The sequence below is a fragment of the Hypanus sabinus genome, chromosome 2 (assembly GCF_030144855.1).
Source record: "Hypanus sabinus isolate sHypSab1 chromosome 2, sHypSab1.hap1, whole genome shotgun sequence".
NCBI classification, from domain to species: Eukaryota; Metazoa; Chordata; class Chondrichthyes; order Myliobatiformes; family Dasyatidae; genus Hypanus; species Hypanus sabinus.
In genome coordinates this window covers 136,309,604-136,331,676 of record NC_082707.1, presented here as the reverse complement: position 1 = coordinate 136,331,676, position 22,073 = coordinate 136,309,604, and the positions used below count along the sequence as shown (strand labels likewise).

The 22,073-nt window shown below is 39.1% G+C and overlaps 1 protein-coding gene across 1 annotated transcript in view; it reads left to right on the top strand.

Annotated features, from left to right (window-relative positions):
- The window catches only part of ryr3 (ryanodine receptor 3), a 375,337-nt gene that overhangs the window by 146,073 nt on the left and 207,191 nt on the right, over positions 1 to 22,073 (top strand). The window contains 7 exon segments of the mRNA XM_059955616.1: positions 115 to 323; positions 6,684 to 6,898; positions 11,804 to 11,873; positions 13,821 to 13,981; positions 16,939 to 17,104; positions 18,115 to 18,201; positions 20,696 to 20,922. Coding sequence (XP_059811599.1) covers positions 115 to 323; positions 6,684 to 6,898; positions 11,804 to 11,873; positions 13,821 to 13,981; positions 16,939 to 17,104; positions 18,115 to 18,201; positions 20,696 to 20,922 — 1,135 coding nt within the window.

Sequence of the window (22,073 nt, the reverse complement as noted above, 5' to 3'; positions counted from 1 at the left end):
ATCAGCTTGGTTGGTCCTCCATATCCAAATCAGGTTGATGCAGGAAAATTGAGAATATTTTGAAAAACAAATGTAAAATAAATATCATTAATTTTCCCTTCCATCTTTTTCTAGGTTTAATCCCAATTTGTTGTCTGGGCTTGTCTCAGATAGGTCGAATGAATTTCGGAAAGGATGCAACCACTTTCAAGTATTATACAATGTGTGGTTTACAAGAGGGTTTTGAGCCTTTCTCGGTGAACATGAACCGTGATGTAGCCATGTGGTTCAGTAAACGTCTACCTCAGTTTGTCCCTGTACCAAAAGATCACAACCATATTGAGGTAAGGTATTGTTTCTCATGAAATTGTATTCTGATCATATTATATATACATATTCCAAGATCCATCACAATAGGCTTGTTTTAAATAAAAAGCTATTGGTCACCATAAACAAATACACAGTTTTAAATAAAAATTGCACAATCCTTCTGCATTATTCCAATAACCACCAAGGTTTCAGGAATTTGAATTGCTCCTTTGCCTCATTGCCTAACTATGTGGCTTTCCTATAACAACTGCAGTGGAAATTAATTGAACACTATCTTTTGAAGTTAACAGAATACTATGGAGTCAATTGACTAGAATAATTCAAATATTGCAATTGTGTTGCTTTTCATGTTTCAAAATGTTACTTTACGACTACAACTCTTTTTTAAATTTCTGAAACCTGAACAGTCTGCAATATGTTAAATGGATTTGATGATGATGATGATAATAATAATAATAACAACTTTAGTGATCCCAAATGGGAAATGACAATATCAACATTTAAAAACACATTTAGCAGTGTACTATTAATAAAGTACAGAACAATAATACACCCTATAATGTACCAATATGCAATAATAATGTACAAAATAATAAAGCAGAGACTATTGTACTATGATGTGTGTTCTCCTGTTGCCTAGAAATGAATAGTTGTATATGCTTACTGCATTTGGTAATAAAGATTTTCTGTAACAATCCTTGTTTCGGTGGAGCTGAATGAGTCTGTTCAAAAAGGTGCTCTGCTGGTTATTCGGTAGGTCACGGAGAGGTTGTCCATCATGGATAACTGTTTAGTGACCTCTCCACCACTAACTCAAAAGATCCCAGGCTGCAGCCAAGGACAAATTTAGCTTATTTGATCAGTTTATTTATTTATTTTTTCATCACCAGCACAGATGCTGCTCCCCCAACATAAAGCAGCAAAGAAGACTGCACTGGCTACGACATTCTCATATCATTTTCTGATTTTTTGGCTTTTAACTACAATTTTAAAAATAGGTAAAATGACATAAATGGTATTATCTATTTCTATTTGTGGTGCAGTGTTAAGTAATCTGGTAAATGAGAATTTTATAAAGGATTTTAGAATTACCAGTCTGCAGTTTTAACATATTGTAATAAGGGCAATCCAATTCATACGTGCATTATATTGCTAGAAATCAGTCCCTATCATGGTTTTTCATCAAAAAATGCAAGTTGAAAAATATATATCTTGTGCTTACACTATTTCCATAAATCCCATGAGAGCAAATTTTATTCCATAGATTAAATATTTTGCAAGTGATTTGTGAGCCCTGTAAAGGCAAATTTCTGTCACCTGAAAATCAGTCAGTAATATGGGAATCACCTGTATTATGGGTAAAGGTCAATATAAGGAAATTATCATTTAAGAAAAGTACAATTTCCTTGAACCTTTTACCTACTGTGGCACTGTTTACCTAAATATTAGCTCCTTCTAATTAAATTCCCTGAAAACACAAGAGAATGCTCTAAACTACAGTAAAAAAACAAACTGCAGGAGAAACTCCTCAGGTCATACAGCATCTATGAAGGCAAAGGAATAGTCAAAATTTCAGATTGAGAACCTCTACCTTGCTGTTGGGTAGGAAGGTTAACAGATGTAGGCAGTAACAATGGAGAATCTTTGGCCTTTTCGGAGAGTTCGGATATTTCATTAACATCCCCCTCTTCTAACTTCGATGGAAGAATCATGGCTGACCCCACCTTCTCTCAAGCCCAGTGGTCCCTTTTCCATATTGCCCTCCAGCCACTTTCCACTTCAAAACCTGCCGTTCTCCTCTGCCTTCCCTCCCACCAATTTGCTGGAACTTGCGTTTGCGTCTCAGGCTGGAAACACGCCCCCCCCCACCCCCCATGGGTTTTCTTGTCATGCACTCTGCGATGCTGGTTGCTGTCTGTGAATTAGGAGAAAAGGGTCATGAGTCCAGCAGGACATCTGCTTTCAGGGTCCTGCTGAGCTGTTCATCTTTCTAGCCTGCCCATAATCTCTCTGCACCCACTACTCCGGCACCTCCAGAGAGCCAAGTTCGATTCTGTCCTTGGATGTTGTTGGGTGGTGTTTGCACTTTCTCCCTGTGACTTCTTGGGTGTTCCCTGTGAGCTGTTATTTCTACGTGTTTCCCAAAGACATGCAGAATGGTAGGTTAATAAGTGTTTTGGGAGGAATACAAGGGGGGTGGCAGCTGATGAGAACATGGGGAGATTAAAATGGTGAGTGCATAATAGTTTCTACAGACTCACTGAGCCAAGGATCCTGTTTCTCTACATGATGCTGTCAGAACTCAGGAGGTAATATGTGGCTCGGTTATAGTTCCTGACTCCACTGGTATTTGTGTTAATGCAATTCCGAATCTCATTGCATGGCATGAAGTGTACAATCTAGTTAATTTATATTAGATTCCTATTAGGTTCCTCCTTCTTCAGCCCCTTCCTTTTCCAAAGTTCAAAGTAAACTTATTTGTCAACTTGGATCTCTGGTTTCCTCCCCCTGAAGCCAATAATCAGGACCTTGGTCTTGTTGACATAAAGTAAGAGGATGTTGCCATGGCACCACTTAGCCAGATTTTCAATCTCCTTGCTATATACTGATTCATCACCACCTTTGATTCAAGTTTGCTGATGAAATTTGTGTTATCAGCAAACTCGAATATGGCATTGGAGCTGTGCTTAGCCTCACAGTCATGAGAGTAAAGTGAATAGAGCAGGGGGCTAAGCACACAGCCTTGTGATGCACCCGTGCTGTTGGAGATTGTGGAAGAGATGTTGTTGCCAATCTGAACTGACTGGGGTCTGCAAGTAAGGAAATTGATGATCCAATTGCACAAGGATGTATTGAGGCCAAAGTCTTGAACCTTATTGATTAGTTTTAAGGGGATGATGGTATCAAATTCCAAGCTGTAGTCGATAAAGAGCAATCTGATATATGTATTTTTGCTGTCCAGATGTTCCAGGGTTGAGTGAAGAGCCAGTAAGATAGCATCCACTGTTGACCTGTTATTCTTATAAGCAAATTGGAGTCAATCCAAAAAATCACTTATCTGGCAGGAGTTGATATACTTTGTCTCCAACCTCTCAAAACACTTCATCACTATGTATGTAAGTGCTACTGATGATAGTCATTGAGGCAGGTGACCACCTTCTTTTTAGGCTCTGGTGTAATTAAAGCCTGCTTAAAGCAGATGGGTACCTCAGACTGCTGAAAAAAGAGTTTGAAGAGCCTTGAACATTCCAGCCAGTTGATCAGCACAGGTTTCAAGGACTCTACCAGGTATCCCATCTGGGCCGTATGCTTTTCATGGGTTCACCCTCCTGAAGGCTGCTCACACATCAACCTCAGAGACTGAAATCACAGGATCATTGAGGGCTGTGGGAGTTTGTAATGGTTCCTCCATGTTCTCATGGTCAAAGTGAGCCCAGAATGCATTCAGGTCATCTGGAAGTGAACCCCTGTAGTCGCCTATGTCACTTGATTTAACTTTATAAGAGGTGATAGTATTCAAGCCCTAACACAACTGGTGAGCATGCTTTATTGATCCAGTTTTGCCACTTCGCCTGTGACATGGCTTTCTAGAGATCATACCTGGACCTCTTGTAACCGTCCTTGACACTGGACCTAAATGCCTGTGATTTGACCTTCACAGATTGGAGATCTCATGGTTCATCCAGGGCTTCTGGTTCGGAAAGACTCAGAATAAGGACACAGTCATCTACAACTATTTGAATGAAGTCCATAACAACCATGGTGTATTTATTCAGATCCACAAATGGAGCCTTGACAATAGCCCAGCCCACTGTCTTGAAGCAATCCCTTAGCCGCTTCTCTGCCTCCTGTGACCACGTCTTTGTTGTCCTAACATCTGTAGCTTTGCTCTGTAGTATCTGCTTGTATGTAGGTAGAAGGACAGCCAAGAGATCTGATTTACTGAAATATGGTCTGGGCATGGAACGATGGCATTCCTAATCTCAGTATAACAGTGATCTGGTGTGTTCAGACCTCTGATGCTATAGGTTATATGCTAGTGGTAATTGGGCAGGGTTTTCTTCAAACAAGCCTGGTTGAAGTCCCCAACTAATAATTGAAATGTGTCTGGATGAACTGCTTCTTGTTTGGAGATGGCATTATGCAGTATCTCAAGCGCTTGATTATAGTTGGCCTCTGGTGGTATACAAACTGTAGTCAGATGATCGAGGAAAATTCCCTTGGTAAGCAGAAGGGCTAACATTTGACCATTAGGTATTCAAGGTTGGAGGATTATGAATTCAACGAAATCGCCACATCAGAACACCACTGAGAGCTTATCACTAAAAACACTCCACCACCTTTTGCCTTTTCCAAATCAAGAGTTCAATGCATTCTGTAAACTGAGAAGCCTTCTGGTCTGACTGATGTACCTGGTGTGCCAGAATAAAGCCATGTCTTGCTCAGACATAGAACACAACAATCTCTCATTTCTCTCTGATACAGCAATCTTGCTCTCAGACCCAAAAGTTTTGGCTCCAGCAACTGCACATTTGCTAACAAGATGCTGAGTACAGGAGGCATTTCAGAGTCCTCCCCTCCTGCCTCAATTCTGGACATTGAGATGAACTTTTGTCCGCTTAAAAGTGCTGTGCCTGCTTGATTCATTGAATTCTTCAGAAGATCGTGATATCTGTTGATCATTATTTTGATTTAATAGTACATTGCTTGGAGCAAAATTACATACTGCAGATTGCAGTGAGAGTAATTCAAAAGAGGTGTATTTAGAAGTATTGTACATAGCCTGCAGAATGTCGCTGTGATTCACCACTGCCAGCTTCTTAATTCATCCCTTTCCAGTGTTTTATTTCATCCCCTTCCCCCACCCACCCACCACAACCTTCCTCCTCATCTAGTCCCACCTATCACCTACCAGCTTGTACTCCTTCCCCTCCCTCCCCCCTCCATCTTATTCTGATCTGCCCAATTCCTTTCCAAACCTGAAGGGTCTCTACCAAAACATTGATGGTTTATTTCCCTCTATAGATGTTGCCTGACTTGTTGAGTTCCTTCAGTATTTACCTGTGTTGCCCAAGATTTTCAGCATCTGCAGAATCTCTTCTGTTTATAATTTATGTCAACGATCACATTCTTTGTTAGTGTAAATTCTGTGTTATATTTTAGTTGTCAATATATTGACTATGCCCAGTGGATTCCAGTTAATTGGGACACATTGGGACCAGCACATTTTGGCGCAATTAAGCAGCTGCCCCAATTAGACAAAGTTTCATGGAAATAGTTTAAAAGGTATAAAATTTACAAATTATGACTCAACAGAGTAGCAAATTATGTATTTAAATGAAATACAGAACAAATTAGAACATCACCAATACCGTGGTGGTGGTTGTCTGTCATATCAGATGATGGCAGGAAATCTGTGGGAAAGTTTTAAAATGGAAAAGCCATTGCACTGGGGCAGTTCCACTCTCTCAACCTCAGGAGTCCAAGTCTGGTTGTAGAGTAGTCGTCACAACTGGGATCTTCCTTGATTGCAGTGGATGGCCATGACTTCTTCTGTAGCTTCTCATGCCCTTCACTCTCTATGGAGCATTGCAGAACCACCTTCCTGGCTGTTGGATCTCAGCATGGATCTCATCTTCCCAATCTGCCAGAGCCAACTTTGAAATAGTACTACAGTACTTTAAAACTATGTACTGGTTCCAAATAGTTAACAACGGATGAATTCATCCAGTGTATGCTGCTGTGTTCTTTTGATTGACTGTAAATTAACAAAATAGGTGTCTTCATACAAAGCTTTTGATGACTGCATCATCCAAATCTTCATTTTCGATGTATCATTCAAGATGATTGTCGATACCTCCAAATTCTTCGTATTTCCTTTCATGTTGAAGTAGTGAAATATTTTCATTTTCAGTCCCAGCAGTTTCTGGAATCTCCAAGCCTGAATACTTGAAACCACTATGAGCAGGACAGTTCTGAATTGTCTTCCTGCTTATTTGTTTCCGACTATCAGTGACAAAAATCACTGCTTTTTGAACACAAACACATGCAACTGACCACAGCGTAGTATCTAATGGCTACATAAGTGCATATGACTGATGCTAGTTAGAAACTGTTCGACAACAGTCCCCTGACCCAATTAAGTAGCATAGTGTCCCAAATAAAGGAATCCTGGCTATTTTCTTATCAGCTTTTGTTCTTAAGAGTTGTCCCAAATAAGCAGCTGCCCCAATGAAATGATGGCCCAATTATCTGGAATTCAATGCACTGTATTTGTATAAACATCCGAAGTGCTGAATACCAATAAAAGTTGTGGAGCTTTACAAAGTGTGGAAAAATAAATGTCCAACTAAAATTAGAATCTTATTTTCTAGGTAACAAGAATAGATGGAACTGTTGACAGCCCACCCTGTTTAAAAGTTACCCATAAAACATTTGGCACTCAGAATTGCATAACTGAAATGTCATACTACCGTTTGAGTATGCCTATTGAGTTTTATTCAGCGTTTAAACATGATAGTATTCCTCATACAACTGATGACAATGGACCTCATACTGCGGATACTTTGTTAGGAAAGACTAAATTAAGGTCAGTTTCCTTCATTTATTTGATTATGTTATTTGCTACATGAACAAGTAGGCTTTTGCGTGTATATAAATGTGTATGCACAGATAATCACAATATAGGGCTTGATTGTCAAAGCTTTTAAAGGAAGCTTAACTTGTAAAGAAAAGCATGTGTATTCATACTTCATCTTCAGTAGATTTCAAAATATCAAATACCAAAATGGACTACTTTTAAATCGGATAACCGATGAGTCTATCAATTTTGCACATACAATAAAATTTCAAAATGCATGAATATATGATCAGATTCTCTCTTTGAAAAAGAAATGCTGACCAGATTCTTAGAAGGCACATTTATTCTTCTTTTATTAATCCTCATTTGAGGAAATCTGCAGTGCATACTTTGCACACCAGTGCTCAAATTGAATTTTACCTTAGTCTCCATTCATGCAAGTCACCGACAGGAAACAGATTTCAAATTTCAGGAAATGCACTTTAAAAATATTATCCATGTTTTTGGATTTTCCGTAATGGGATTTGTGCCTGTCATTTTCTGGCTTAGAAGCAAAATTCAAGCTGGCAATCACAGATGACCAGTGTTGCTCAGGATGCATTTACCTAGTTAGGCACTTCCTCAGTTTCACTGTAAAGGAATTCTTTAGAAATTAATGTTCAGACTTTCAAATGCAGTTTAGAAGTTAAGGAGCTATTTTTAGGGAATTAAATAAATGGAAGTTTTAATCAAGGGTTGCAGTACACCCATATTCTTAGATTAACAAATGTTCTGTTCTTTTTTTTTAGAATTATAATATTACCTCAATTTACTTTGTTACGAACCCCATAACTGGGTGACTTACCAGCAAAGATAGAGAGGTCCGTTGAAGTCTGATGATATTATTCTTAACTGTATTTATTAGTAAAAACACACAAAAATAATATTAATGCAAATATACAGATAATATACATCGTCAATACTAAATCTAGAAGTGCAAGTATAATAATAACCAGTAAGAAATAAGCTCTATCGTTGTCTAGGGGATAATGAATTGTCCAATGAAAATATACAGTTCACTGCAGTTCCACAAGCTGCCGTCTTTTGGTTGTCACTGTGTTGCACTTTGTTGGTGAGAGAGAGAAATAGGAATCGAATGGGAACAGTTACCGCTACTGGTTTTCCAACCTTCATGATTTTGATTTGTCAGGTGTCTCGTTGTCATGGCCTTTCACTTGTGGCCTCTCCTTTAGCTAAAGCCGTTCTTCCGTGGTGAGCCTGCCAATCCCAGGCAAGGGAAGGACGCACATGAACCCCCACCAGCTGTCGCTATTAAACGCTGTCACGGGATTTCTAGCGTTTCTCCTGGTGCGTCTAAAGGGATTGTTCCCTAGACCCTCTTTTATCCTTACTCACGGGGTCTCAGGTGTCAATCAGGTTGGGATGATGCAATCCCTCAACCAGCCCACTCTGGTCATCCCCTGAGGGGCTTCAATGAATAGTACAGTACTCAATACACAATCCCGTCTCCAAGAGACAATAGCCGTTATCAGCGGTTCCGTTTTCACTGAGGCCAGGACACATTCCAAACCATGTGGATTCTGCATGTCTCGCTCTCATTTCCTGGGTCCCAGACCCGAATTAATAGCGATCTTGCGATTCTTGAAAAGGGGGGGGGGGGCGACTTTGTACCCTTTGGCCCCTCAGAGTTGTGGCACATTCGTAACACCCCCTTCCTTCTAAGATTTTTACCACTGGTAAAAATTAATTAATACAGAGTCTTACAGGATTTCAGAATCTAACACAATACAAAAGAGGTTTTTTTTCACTACAGAGTAATACAGTTATACATTCAATTCAGCATCTAAACAGTTAGCGATTACGTTGTCACTTCCTTTAATATCTTAACATCTTGTACCTTAATAAATTCTTGTAGCATCAGACTCCAATTTGAGAACCACCAATTTTTATTCCTTTTCTCCAGCAAACAGAAACTAAAGAGTTGTGATCTTAGCTTACGTGTATATTACAAAAATTCATGCAAATACTAATCTTCATGTTACTTTCAAACTTAACAGTCAATCTTCCATGGGGTTGTCTTTATTATTCACATGCTTTGTTGAAATCCCTTAAAACCGGATCCTGTTATTTAAAATGGCTTCCCATCAACCCTCGCCCCTTTTCCAGTTAACTCCCGTGTGGTTAGCTTGTGCACCAGTGTGGAATAGGCTTTCGCATGCTCCTTTCATAGGAGTTATTTTATCAACAATGTGTTCCAAACTTAGACCATTTTCCAAATTTCCACACAATTCTTTAAGCAAGTCGTTAATTTTATCTTCAGGACACTTGATTCTATTAGGTTTCAATTTAAGATCTGCAAGCAACCCCTCTTTGTCCAAACAGCATTTCGAATTCTGCCTCTTCACAGCACTCTCTTGAGTAACAATAACGTGTGGGGCACCTTTACATTCCAAATCAACCTGTAATTGATTCGCAGGCACTGTGTTACCAAGTCATTGTCTCTGTAGCCTGGTTGCTGCATCTGACTTTAAATTTTCTTCATTCAATTTAGGAACTCCACTTTTCCCTTTCCCTTCAATAATAATATTCACCTCACCATCTTTTATCTCCTCACTAACTTTTAACACACCTTCAAACACAAACAACTGGGAATTCTCACTAACACCAAGGTTAACCCTTTCTTCACTGAACCAAGTCCATCTGACCCACAAGGGTTGTATTCCTTTTCAACTGAATCAAATATCTCAGACTTTTTCTGAGTTCCCTTACTAGGTTCAGTACCACATGCATCCACATCTTGAACACACTCAAACGGGACATCTGCCTCTTCCAGGCTTTCAGTACCCGTACCCTTTTCAAATTCTAAGTTCCCCTGATCCTCCCAGTTACTCTCTGGGAAACTCCTTTCCAGAGTAAACTCAACCCTGCGGGCTGAAACAACCTCATCTGCCAACCCAGCAGACTTCTTCAAGGTAATGGCATCCTTTTCATCTAGGACTGCTCTCATTTCATTATCGGGAACACATTTAAAATTTTCAACTTCTTCAAACAGTTCTGCCAAACCAGACAAATCATCCATGTCCAACCCTGGACCTTTTAACAGCCTTATCTGTTTCTCATCTTTACTCCGTGCCTCTATAAATTTCATCCTGGCTAAGGGCAGGTCTACCTCCTCTCCCTTACTCTCTTTCACTTTCCTATTCTCCATTTTACCACCCTCTAACTCCTCTTGGTACAGGGTCGGTAAAAATGTCTTGGCCAGATCGATACTGGCCTGATTTAAACTGGTCTCATTCTCAGCTGCCTTTCTCAACATGCTGCAAGTGGTCACGCATGCAGGATAGATCATGGAATCTAGGGGCGGGTCCTCAACACTTACAGGCTGGCTTGTCAGCTCCATGGCCGACCAAACGTCACCACCAGCTAAATCGTTACCCAGAAGGAGGTCTACGTCAATTCTCGGGAATTCTGATCACACCCCTATTTCAACTGGTCCAGATACCAGCTCACAATTTATAATGATCCTATGCAAGGGCACTGCTTCTGTCTCTTTTCCTATGCTTCTCAAAGCTACCTCTCCAGTCTCGTGACCAAAATCTAGTACCGTACTGCCAATCAATGACAGCTCAGCTCCCGTGTCTCTCCAGATCCGCACTGGAACTAGTGTGTCTCCCTCTTTCACAGACACGGTTCCTTCTGCAATAAATTTCTCAGGCCCCTCTCGTATTCTGTCTACCTGGGGCTTTCTCGTCGATTTACTGATCACCACAATACATCCTGTAGGGACTGCTGCTTTCCATTTTCCTTCCTTGGAGCAAGGCACTTAGATGCAATATGACTCCCCTTTCCACAATTAAAACAGGTCAAGCCAGGACCTCTCCTGCCGTCTTGCCTTTCCTCCTTAATTTTACCACTAGCTCCCGGAGGGATCTCTGCCTCAGCCGGCGGGCTTTCTCTATCGTTCCCACAGTCTCTCTGGTAACTTTTATTCAAGGAAAACTTTGTCTTGTGGGTTAGGGCATATTCATCTGCGAACCTAGCAAATTCGGATATGGACTTATTTGGCTTCTCTTTCAAATACATCGGAAACACAACCTTTAAATTCCTCAATCAGAATTAACACCCTGAGACGCCAAAAATCTTCTTCCACCATTTCTGCTGCACACCAACGATCCAAGAGCACACCCTTCTCATAGGCAAACTCTGCATATGTCTGATTCCACCCTTTCTTTAAATTTCTTTACTTTTGTCTATAGGCTTCAGGTACCAATTCATAGGTCCGAAGAATGGCCTCCTTTACTTTCTTATAATTCTCGGACTCCTCCTCCTTCATGTACAACGCCGCATATTCCCGTTGTGCCATCCCTTTTAACACACTTTGTAACAATGCCACGCACTGATCTTTGCGAAACTTCTGACTCACTGCCACCTTTTCAAAATGCAAGAAATAATTATCAACATCCATCTCCTCGAACGGAGGTACTAACCTAAACTCCCTACTAACACTAAACTGCTCCTCTCAGTCTGACCCTTGAGCTCTTTGCTCTTGCCTTAACTTCTCTATGTCCAAGTCATGTTGCCTCTGTTTCTCCTTCTCCCTTTGATTTTCGGCCCTTTCCTTCTCCTTTTCAGCTGCTTCCAGCTGTTTTAACTGAATTTCATGCTCCCTCTGCATCTCAGCTCTGTCCTGCTCCCTCTTCACCTTTGCACATTCGTAACAACTTAACATTGCTAATTTTTTTCTATTGAAGCACAAATTGTTGCATTTTCTTACAATTATTTTTTTAAATTTATGCATGAATGATTAAAATGTTCTTTTGAAATGGACACTTGTCCCTTTAATTTTCAGTGAGGAAAATTTCTTACTATTGAAGGACTATTCTCGATTAAAAATATTTACTTCTTTACACATAGGGGTGCAAAATTGAGCCGCGATGTATCTGGAGACAGAGCTGACCAAGAAGTTATTAAAAAATCCTCAATGGTAATGTACAATTACCAATAACGAAACTCTGCTTATTCCCATACATGATTAAAAGCCTTTTAACCAATGTTCAGATAGTGCTTACAGAGACATAAAGTATCTTTTCTATGTATATTTTGTATTACCTGCACTCATGTCAAAATAAGGTCCACTTTTTAATTTTAAGGTCCTGAGAAAGATAATTGGATCATGACTTTTTAAAGAGTAGACTTGCTTTTAGAAAGAATCTTTTGTGACCTTGGCGCTTCATAGAGAGGATACAGCCTTTAAGTACTTTGTGCTGTTGACTCTGTTACCTTGAATGAAAGGCATTGCACACAACAGACATCCACAAAGAGAAATATGGCACTAACCAAATCACCTGCATCATGAAGGTGAGGTGAGAGGCTGCAATACCTTTGCAGAAAACTGGCATGGAATAATTTACACCACATGGGAAGAAGATGGGGTTTCGGTTTAATCTCTTGAATAAAACAATAATGGCTCAATAATGTAGCTTAGTTTCTGAGCCTAAGCTCGGATGAAGTCACATTTGAATCATAATCAGGTGATGTGAAATTTGTTAATTTGTTGACTAACTGGTGTTGAAAGAACACCCAACATCCAGTATGGGGATCACCAATAAGACGTAGGAGCAGAATTCTGACATTCAGTTCATTGAGTCTGCTCTGCTTTTCGATCATAGCTGATTTATTCCTCCCTCTCAACCCCATTCTCCAAACTTTTACCCCTTACTAATCAATACATTATCAGCTTATGCTTTAAATATACCCAATGACTTGGCCTCCACAGACAAGTTTGTGGCAATAAATTCCCCCAGTTCAACACCCTCTGGCTAAATAAATTACTCCTCATCTCTGTTGTAAAGAGGTGTTTTTTTTAATATACTGAGGCTGTGCCCTCTGGTCGTAGATACTCCCACTACTGGAAACATCCTCTCCACATACACCCTAACCAGACCTTTCAATATTTGGTAGGTTTCAGTGAGATCCCCCTCATCCTTCTAACTCCAGTGAGTATAGGCCAGAGCCATAAAGTGCTCCTCAAATGTTAACTCATTCATCCCCAGGAGCATTCTTGCAAACCTCCTCTGGACCCTCTCCAATAGCAGCACATCCTTAGATTTGGAGCCCAAAACTGCTTACAATACTCTTAATGTGATTTTATATTATGGTCCTCTCCAATTAAAGCTGACATTGCATTTGCCATCTTCATTTCTGAGTCAATCTGGGAAGTAACCTTTAGGGAAGCTTGCATAAGGACTCCTGTACCATATACAATCTTGGCTACATCATCCAGAACATTAACATAAACCTGAAAAATTGCAAACCCAACACTGGCCCCTGAGGAATACCACTAGTCACTAGCAGCCAACCAGAAAAGGCTCCCTTTATTCTCACCCTTTGCCTCCTGTCAGTTAGAAAACTTCTGACCGTGCTAATTAGTGCCTTTCCTGTCTTGTTTAGCAGTCCTATGTGTGGCACCTTGTCAAAGGCCTTCTAAAAGTCTGAGTAAACAACATCCACTGATTCTCCTTTGTCTATTCTGTTTGTCATTTTCTCGAGGAATTCTAGCAGATTTGTCAGTCAAGATCTCCCCTTAAAGCCCTAACCACAGCCCTGATTATGTGATTCTCCAAGGGAATGGTTCAGGTGGAGACCATGTTGTCGGAACATCTCTCTCTTGCTGTCAATGTCTTCCAAATTCAAACTACTTTGTTTGATTAAGCATATGTATAAAAATCATTCAAACAATTCTATATTGAAAAGAATCTGGTGTTTTACCATTGAGAATAATCACTTCATTGATAAAATCTGTAAGTAATTTTAGGCTATTGTTACCTCAGAAACAATATTCACACATATGGTATTACACAAAAAAGGATTCTTACAATGACTATTCTTTATATTCATAGTAAGGTGTTCCTGTTGTCTCTTTGCTACACAGTATTATTATGCAGTGAGAATATTTGCAGGCCAAGATCCATCTATGGTGTGGATTGGCTGGGTAACTCCTGACTACCATTACCACAGCAAGTCATTTGACCTGAATAAACATCGGACTGTCACTGTCACTCTTGGAGATGAGAAAGGCAGAGTTCATGAAAGGTATGCCCTATAGTTTGAGAGTTTCATGTAATATATTATGATTATGTTCTTTAATGAAATAAATAATCTGTAATAATTTATAGCCTTATCTGCTGTATATGCTGGGAGGTAGAATCTTTAAAACAGAAAATAAAAATCCTAAGAAACAGAAGATTTTTCTTTATACTTCAAAAGCAATGAAAGAGAATTGTACTGTGTTTAAGAAGTTTTTTGGAGCTTTCAGCATCAAAATTGCCTTCCCTGGAGTGGCAATGTGACCAGTCCCCACACATTTAAATTTGCTATCTTATTTCACCGTGTATTCATCAACTTCTCTGGTCACTGACTCTCTGCTGAGGGAAATTCCCTTTTTTTGTCTCCATTCTCTGTTGACCTCTTACAACTTTTGCGGAAAATTTAACCACCCTTCACCAAAAAAAAGCCATCTATCGTTTGCCTGGACATTCTTTCCTCATGGATACAATTCTCTTCTCGCTGGTACAATCACATCATCAGTTAAGTTGAATTTTATGTAGGACTTCATTCTTGGTCAAAGTTGTGTTTTACTTTCTGACATCAACCTGTATTCTGTATTCTGTTCCTCAGCTATTAAAATCAAGTTTTTTTTGTGTGTTTCTAACCACTTTATTTACTTGTTCTGTGCTGCTTGCCCTTTGTTCCTGCATTGAACAACATCCTAGAAGTTTGTGCATCTTGTCCAGCATCAAATGGATTCATAGATTCAAAGAATAATCATGGAAATAGTCCATTCAACTAGTCCATGTGCACCAAGATGCCTATTTAAGCTAAAGCCATTTGCCTGTATTTGATCAATGTCCATCCCCATCCAAACCTTTCCCATCCATTTATCTATTCCAATGTCTTTTAAACATTGTAATTATATCTGCCTCTTCCACCTCCTCTGACAGCTCATTCCAAATATCTACCACCCTCTTTCTGTGTGAAAAACTTACCCCTGAAATACCCATTCAGTCTTTCCCCTCACAGCTTAAACCTATACTTTCTAGTTTTAGATTCTCCTTTCCTCAGAAAAGGATTATGACTTTCTACCCTAGCTATGCCCTACATAACTTTAGAAACCTCTTTAACGTGTTGAGCCTTCTTTGTTCCAAGGAAAACAGCTCCAGCCTGTTCAGTGTCTCCATGTAACTCAAGCCCTCCAATCTAGGCAATACTGTTGTGAATTGTTTTCTGCACCATTTCACATCCTTCCTATAATGCGATGACTAGAATTGTGCGTGCTACTCTGAGTGCAGTCTGACCAAAGTTTTGTAGAACATGCCAACTCTTACTCAATGCCATAACCCATGAAGGCAAGCATAACAGCCCTATGTTCATAACCCTATCTATTTGTGTTACTATTTTGTTCACTCAGAATCTGTCACCTTGGAAATCTCCATTGGTTTACATTCTTTCCTTAATTATCCATTTCCTTTGAATGTATTTGTAAAACAGCTTCAGGGTTTCCTTAATTTTACATTGCCAGTTTTATTCACACCCTTCCTTTGTTACTGAAGTATTTTTCCTTTACTGAAGCATTACTTGAATGTTTTTCTGTCTTGTCTAATATTGTCTTTACCATGTTATTAGCTGTGAATAATAGGAGCAAGTACTTCCATTACTTCCACACATTTTCAATATACCGGTATCCCATTTGCTCATTTACTGGGACCTTCTCTTGAGCTAGGTATCATTTCTGCTCATTTACCTACCTGGGCACAGATCATCAAGTGAAGTATAAAAGTTATCACTGTCATGCAAATGAAGCCACAAACACTGAGTAACAATGTTACAATCTACGTGGTATGTCTCTTAAAGCAATAGCAGCTCCCCAAACCTCTGGAAGCAATTGTGATAACTACACTAAAGAGATTCACCAAAACTGGAATGTTTTATTTACTTATTTGAGATACAGTACAGAATATGCCCTTCTGGCCCAATCAGCAACCTGGCCTATACGCAGGATAATTTACAATGAGTAGTTTACCTGCTGGTAGGTCTTTGGACTGTGGGAGGATTCAGAAACTCCTGGAGTAAACCGAAGAAAACCCATGCATTCCCCAGGGAGGATGGACAGACTGCTTACAGATATCGTCAGAATGAACTCTGAACATTACGTAGCATTAAACAATGAGCTAACATTTGGTGATTTCAATACCATATCGTGCAACATTAATAGTGAATAAGAATTGTAACAACCCATGAGATATGTATGACGTATTCAAGGGTTTTTATCTCTGAAATTCCAATGATTCCTAAGGCAAAAAAAAATAACTGAGAGATCTTTGTTTTGTATCAACTTCATCCCAGCCTTTTCCACTGAAATACCTTCAGTGGAACTTTATTAGGTACCTAATAGGTGGCCACTTAGTGTATGTTCATGGTCTTCTGCTGCTGTAGCCCATCCACTTCAAGTTTTGATGTATTGTACATTGGGAGATACTCTTCTGCACACCACTGTTGTAATGCATAGTTATTTGTGTTACTGTCGCCTTCCTGTCAGCTTGAACTGGTCTGGCCGTTCTCCTCTGACCTCTCTCATTAACACGGCATTTTTGCTCACAGAACTGCCCTTCTTCTCACACTATTCTCTGTAAACTCTACAGACTGTTGTGTGTGAAAATCCCAGGATATGAGCAGTTTCTGAGGTGTTCAAACCACCCTGTCTGGCACCAACAATCTGTCTAGTCAAATTCACTTTGATCACATTTCTTACCCCATTTGCTCTGAACAGTGATTGACCATCTTGACCATGTCTGCATGCTTTTATGCATTGATTGCAAATGATTAGATATTTGCATTAATGATTAGGTGCACCTAATAAAGTTCCCACTGAGTTTAATTGCATGAAAGGTGGCAGTCATTTAGAGCTCTGTTACTTGACATGCCTGCCTGCCGGATGATCTTTATTTTTGACTAAGTGCTAAACTTGTTTGGCTTGTTTGCTTCCTTTGCAGTGTCAAGCGCAGCAATTGTTATATGGTTTGGGGAGGAGATCTTCTCAGCAGCTCAAAGGGATCAAGCGGTAGCAGTGCTGACTTAGTAGTTGGTTGCTTGGTTGATCTCGCAAACGGCTGGTTAACCTTCACAGCAAATGGAAAGGATCTTGGTATCCGTTACCAGGTAAATGGCTTGTCCAATGCTGTTTTGGGAATGTTAGTTAGCTTACAAAGCTGCAAATGTGTACAGATCTCTATATTCTGCAAACTAACTATGTCATACTTAAAGTTTCCTAAATGTATCTAGGCTTATTAAATTTAATCCCCATAAAAAACTGTAGGTTGGCATTTAAGAGCAAGGAAGTTTTACTTTGCTCATTTGCATTTAAGGCATATGAACATCTCGGCCATGTCACCTTCATCTCTCTCTCCTAATAGGAGAGCCTGTTGAGAAGTAATGCAATTTAAAATTTAAAATGCAATTTAAAAAATTTAAAAAATTGAAATGCACAATACTATATATATATGTATGTATATATATATGTGTGTGTGTGTGTGTGTGTGTGTGTGTGTGTATATATATATCTCTCTCTCTTCAGAAATTACTGAACAGCTACAACACTCAAAGAGATCATTCAACTCACTGACTCCCATGGTCCTGCAGAGTATTCTCTTTCAATTTTATCCAATTCCCTTATGGAAATTCAGTTTTTGTTCCTACTGCTTAGGCAGAATGGGAGTGTCAGGGCTGCATGGTTGGTGCTTGGTTCTGTTAAAATTACCTGTATCATAATAAAGGTTAATAGGAAAGTCAAAGGTGTGAATGTCCATAATCACATAATGCTGTCTATGAAGCACAGACCAGATAGCTGTTGCTAATTCCAACCTAATTAATCCTGCTGCAACTTCTTGGTGCACTTCATCCAGTAAATTTGAGGATCTAATTATATTTAGATAGCCAGGCGGATTATAGTCAATCTGAAATAAATTTGATTAGGAACTGAGCTGAGATTATCAAATGACTTTTCACTCCCTATGTTCCGCAACCATTTGATAAAAGACATTTGCTTACCCTGGGACAGATGAGGTATCTGTCAGCTACCCTCATTGCTTATTTTGAGGATTTCTTTTTGTAAGACCTGAGTGTTAAGAATTCCAAATAAAACTTGTAAATTGTATGTTTTTGTTTCCCAGGTTGAGCCAAGCACAAGGTTGTTTCCTGCTGTTTTCATGCAGGCCACAAGCCCGAATCTATTCCAGTTTGAACTTGGAAAATTGAAGGTGGGTGTTGTAATGTCAATTGTTCTGCTTTATAAATAGGTTGTGAAAGATTGGCTGTTGTAATGTATATTGGAAGAAAAATCCTGAGAATGTTGGTATGGTAAAGTGACTGTTGGAACAATCACTGCCTCCAGCTCAGGGACAGTGCAGTGCCTACCTTTAAACTACGGAGCTCTGTACTGCTTCTCAATTAAATGGAAAAGTAATGTTGGGCCTACTTTTATTAAATGCCCGCCACTAAGTTTCAAAGATTCAAAGTGTATTTCATGTCGAGGTATGTATGCAGAGTACCACTGGCAGAAGTGGTATATGGTGAAAGTAGACTTTGCCAGAGCGATTTGCAAGGGTAAATGCAGATTTGGCTGTATCACATTTCTTTGGCAAGTTCCAGTATATCTAACTGACAATAATTAAGGGCAGCTTCATTTTGTGCTTGGGAGACATTTTACACAAATGCACCATTTCTCCAAAGTGTTCTACGGTGAAACCCCCACCATAGGGGCAGGAAACCTTGTAATTTACCACATATATACCAAGCACTGTTGTGAAGAGTCACTATGCTTACATGTTACAGATTCCCTGAGATGTTGGAAATCCCAAAGCATCATAGGGCCTTAATAGCAGCCACACAGCATCTGGAAGTTATTGTGGCATAACTGCTTCTCTTCCCTTGCATACTTGAACTCATCCAGTGGATCCTACTTAAAGATTCCGCTTCTATATATGTATTTGCAGTGAAAGTGGCTTAGGGGGATGTCATTGGCTGCTTCTTCAGACCAGCTAGTTAGCAACCATACATTGTAAAAAGAGGAACTTTTGTTAGAATGACAGATCCAAGAACTAACTCTAAAAGAGTCGTATATGATAATGTTTCATGTCTCATCAAGCACACAAAGTAGTATTTTGTGTTTTGAGTTCACAGAATACATGAATGATAACACAGTTACATATCATGAAGATCCTTCAGTTTGACTATCGATTAACATAGTTATGTTCATACATTGATTTACTGTGAGAGGCCTATTCATACGTCAGAATCAGAATCAATTCAGTGTTACTGACATAAGTCATGACATTTGTCATTTTGGGAAAGTGCGAGCATAACAAGCTATTATAAGTTGCATTATAAATAAACAAATAATGCAAAAAAGGAATAATGAGGGAGCTTTCATATACTGTTCAGAAGATATTGGTCCCAAAATGTAGAGTGAGTTTCAGGCTCACGTACCTCCTCCCTTATGGTAATAATGAGAAGAGGGCATGACTCTCAGACGGTGAGGATCCTTACTGATGGATGCTGCCTTCTTGGGGCATTGGGTTTTGAAAATGTCTTCAATGGTGGGGAATCTCGTACCCGTGATGGTGCTGGCTGAGTATATAGCCTCCTGTGCATGAGCGTCTCCATACCAGACAGTGATGCAACCAGTCAGAATGCCCTCCACAGTGTTTTCTGAATGCTTTGTCCTCAAATTGTTCGGTGATTCTCTTGAGACAGGCAGTGGTTACTTGGTGAAATACCCTAAGTGCAGAACAAAGTCTGACTGAAGCCTGGTAAAATTTTGGGTAATTCTAATTTATTTATGTGATGTGGTCTAATTTATTTAAAATCCTGATGGTTCAGCATCTGGTTCACTTGTTAACCTAAAACATACAATTGGAGATTTCCGAATTTTAGGAATACCAAATCTTCAACACGTGCGCAATTAGCTGACAGCTGGAGCTGGAAGATGTTAATTTGTTCAGTGTCAGACTACTGTTAAACTGATAATCCAGCATCTGATAGAAAAAGATTTCCAGTATCTGGCTCACTCAATCATCCAGACTGTGAACAGAGGGTCTAAGTGTGCGAACTGGGGGTGCAGCCAGAATTCAGGTCTGAACTGTACATCCTGAATCTGAGTTTGCAGTCTGGAATATCGGAATTCAGGTATGTCGATCGGTTTGCAGACAGAGCCAGGGTCCAGAGTACATACATATTTTCTGCTCTCTTTAAACTTACTGGGCTCACTGGAAAATTAGTAGATACTTGTTTAACATATTAAAAGAGAGTGAAAGAATTGGAATAGGATTAAATAGTTTGGAATGTCTCCTAATCCATCCCCAGCCAAGTCCCATGGCTGTTGCAGTACCAGAATTTTACCGTTTTATGAGGCTTGCTAGTCTAAGTGAATCATACGCTGAGGTCCTTTTGGTGACCTAAAAATGTCTTGATTAGTAGAGAGACAAACACACTATTGACTTGAAAGCTGTGTAACCAAGGTGTTTAAGAGACTTTTATAATTAGCACAAGAACTTCATCTTAGAAATATACCAATTGTAATTAACATGTAAACCTTCTAAATGTTGGAAGGTTTATTTAGAAATGTTTTGTTTCTGGGGCTATTTCATTCTCCTACTTTGTACTTATAAAATGAAAATTAAATAATGGTGACAGTTTAATTGTTCTATTCATATTGCTGTACATTAACAAAACTATTAATATCTTTTGCTAAAGAATGCAATGCCTCTGTCTGCGGCTATATTTAAAAGTGAAGAGAAGAATCCCATTCCACAGTGCCCTCCTCGACTTGACGTACAGATGATCACTCCGGTTATGTGGAGCAGAATGCCCATTGACTTTCTCAACGTGGAGACAGCAAGGATTAGTGATCACCATGGTTGGGTTGTGCAGTGTCTTCAGCCGTTGCAGATGATGGTATTGCATATTCCAGAGGAGAATCGGTTGGTATACTTTAAACTGTTAAAGTCCTATCATACGTGCAGTGCAAATCACAGCTAATTTGCATTAACCATTTGTTAGTACCTTGGGAAAGAAGTGCAAAAGATTCTATTTGAATACTATTAAGCATTCTTATATACAGCTCAATTCCTACTGATTCAAAGATACCTTCTTTAAACAGCTACATGCATTCAACATTCATTTTGCAATAGAAACAAGACAGCAATAAATATAACCCATTCATTTATAATTGAACTAATCTCTCTGAAATTTATCGGCTGATTGAAACTACCTGAAGATCCTTTTTTTTAACTGTCCCATATTTGTTCACAATTAACTGTTTATCTTGGCTATTCACACTATTAACAGCAATTAGAGGCAGTCGGTAATCAATTCGATACATTTTTAATATGATACCAGGAGGGCCACTGCTGCAACATCTTGGTTTGTTCAGATCAATAGGGAATTATTTTTTAAAGTCTGCAAATAGGTCTGTAGGGGAGGATTTCTGGATCTCTGTGCTACGCACAATGGGTTTGACAGTGTTCACCATCATCTTCTTTAATCCAAGATGAGAGCTGTAATAGTGTTTTCAGTTTGCTGCATCTAAACGTCCAATTGGTTGCACTTTTTCAAAAATGCCACCTTTAAGTATATTTTACTAAAAACACAATACATTTAACACTGCTCTCACTGATAAATTGAGAAATAGTTAAATATCCAAAGGTATTTCATGAAAAGGCTTTTAGATTTGGTCAATAATTATAAGATATTTTATATTAAAACATTTTTCAAGGTGCAGTTAAGCTGTGATTAGAAATGACTATTTTCAGAATTTGACATATAAAGTAACTGATTTATTTGTAATCACGTCTTATTTACTAGTTACAGACAATGAATTGATAAGAGATGTTCATTGAATTGATTAAATAACAGATACTAATTTGAAACATTCAAATGAAGCTGTTTTGCAAGGCAATTCTTCTATTTTAATTGTTGAATATTTAGGTAATTTTCATATTTCATTACCTTTGTGCGCTAGACGTCAAAGTGAAAATTAGTGAACTTTACAAAACATTACTAAACTTTACTAAACATTGCATTGTTTAAATTCCAGTGACTTGGGTAATTCCTTGCTGGTTTAATTAATATG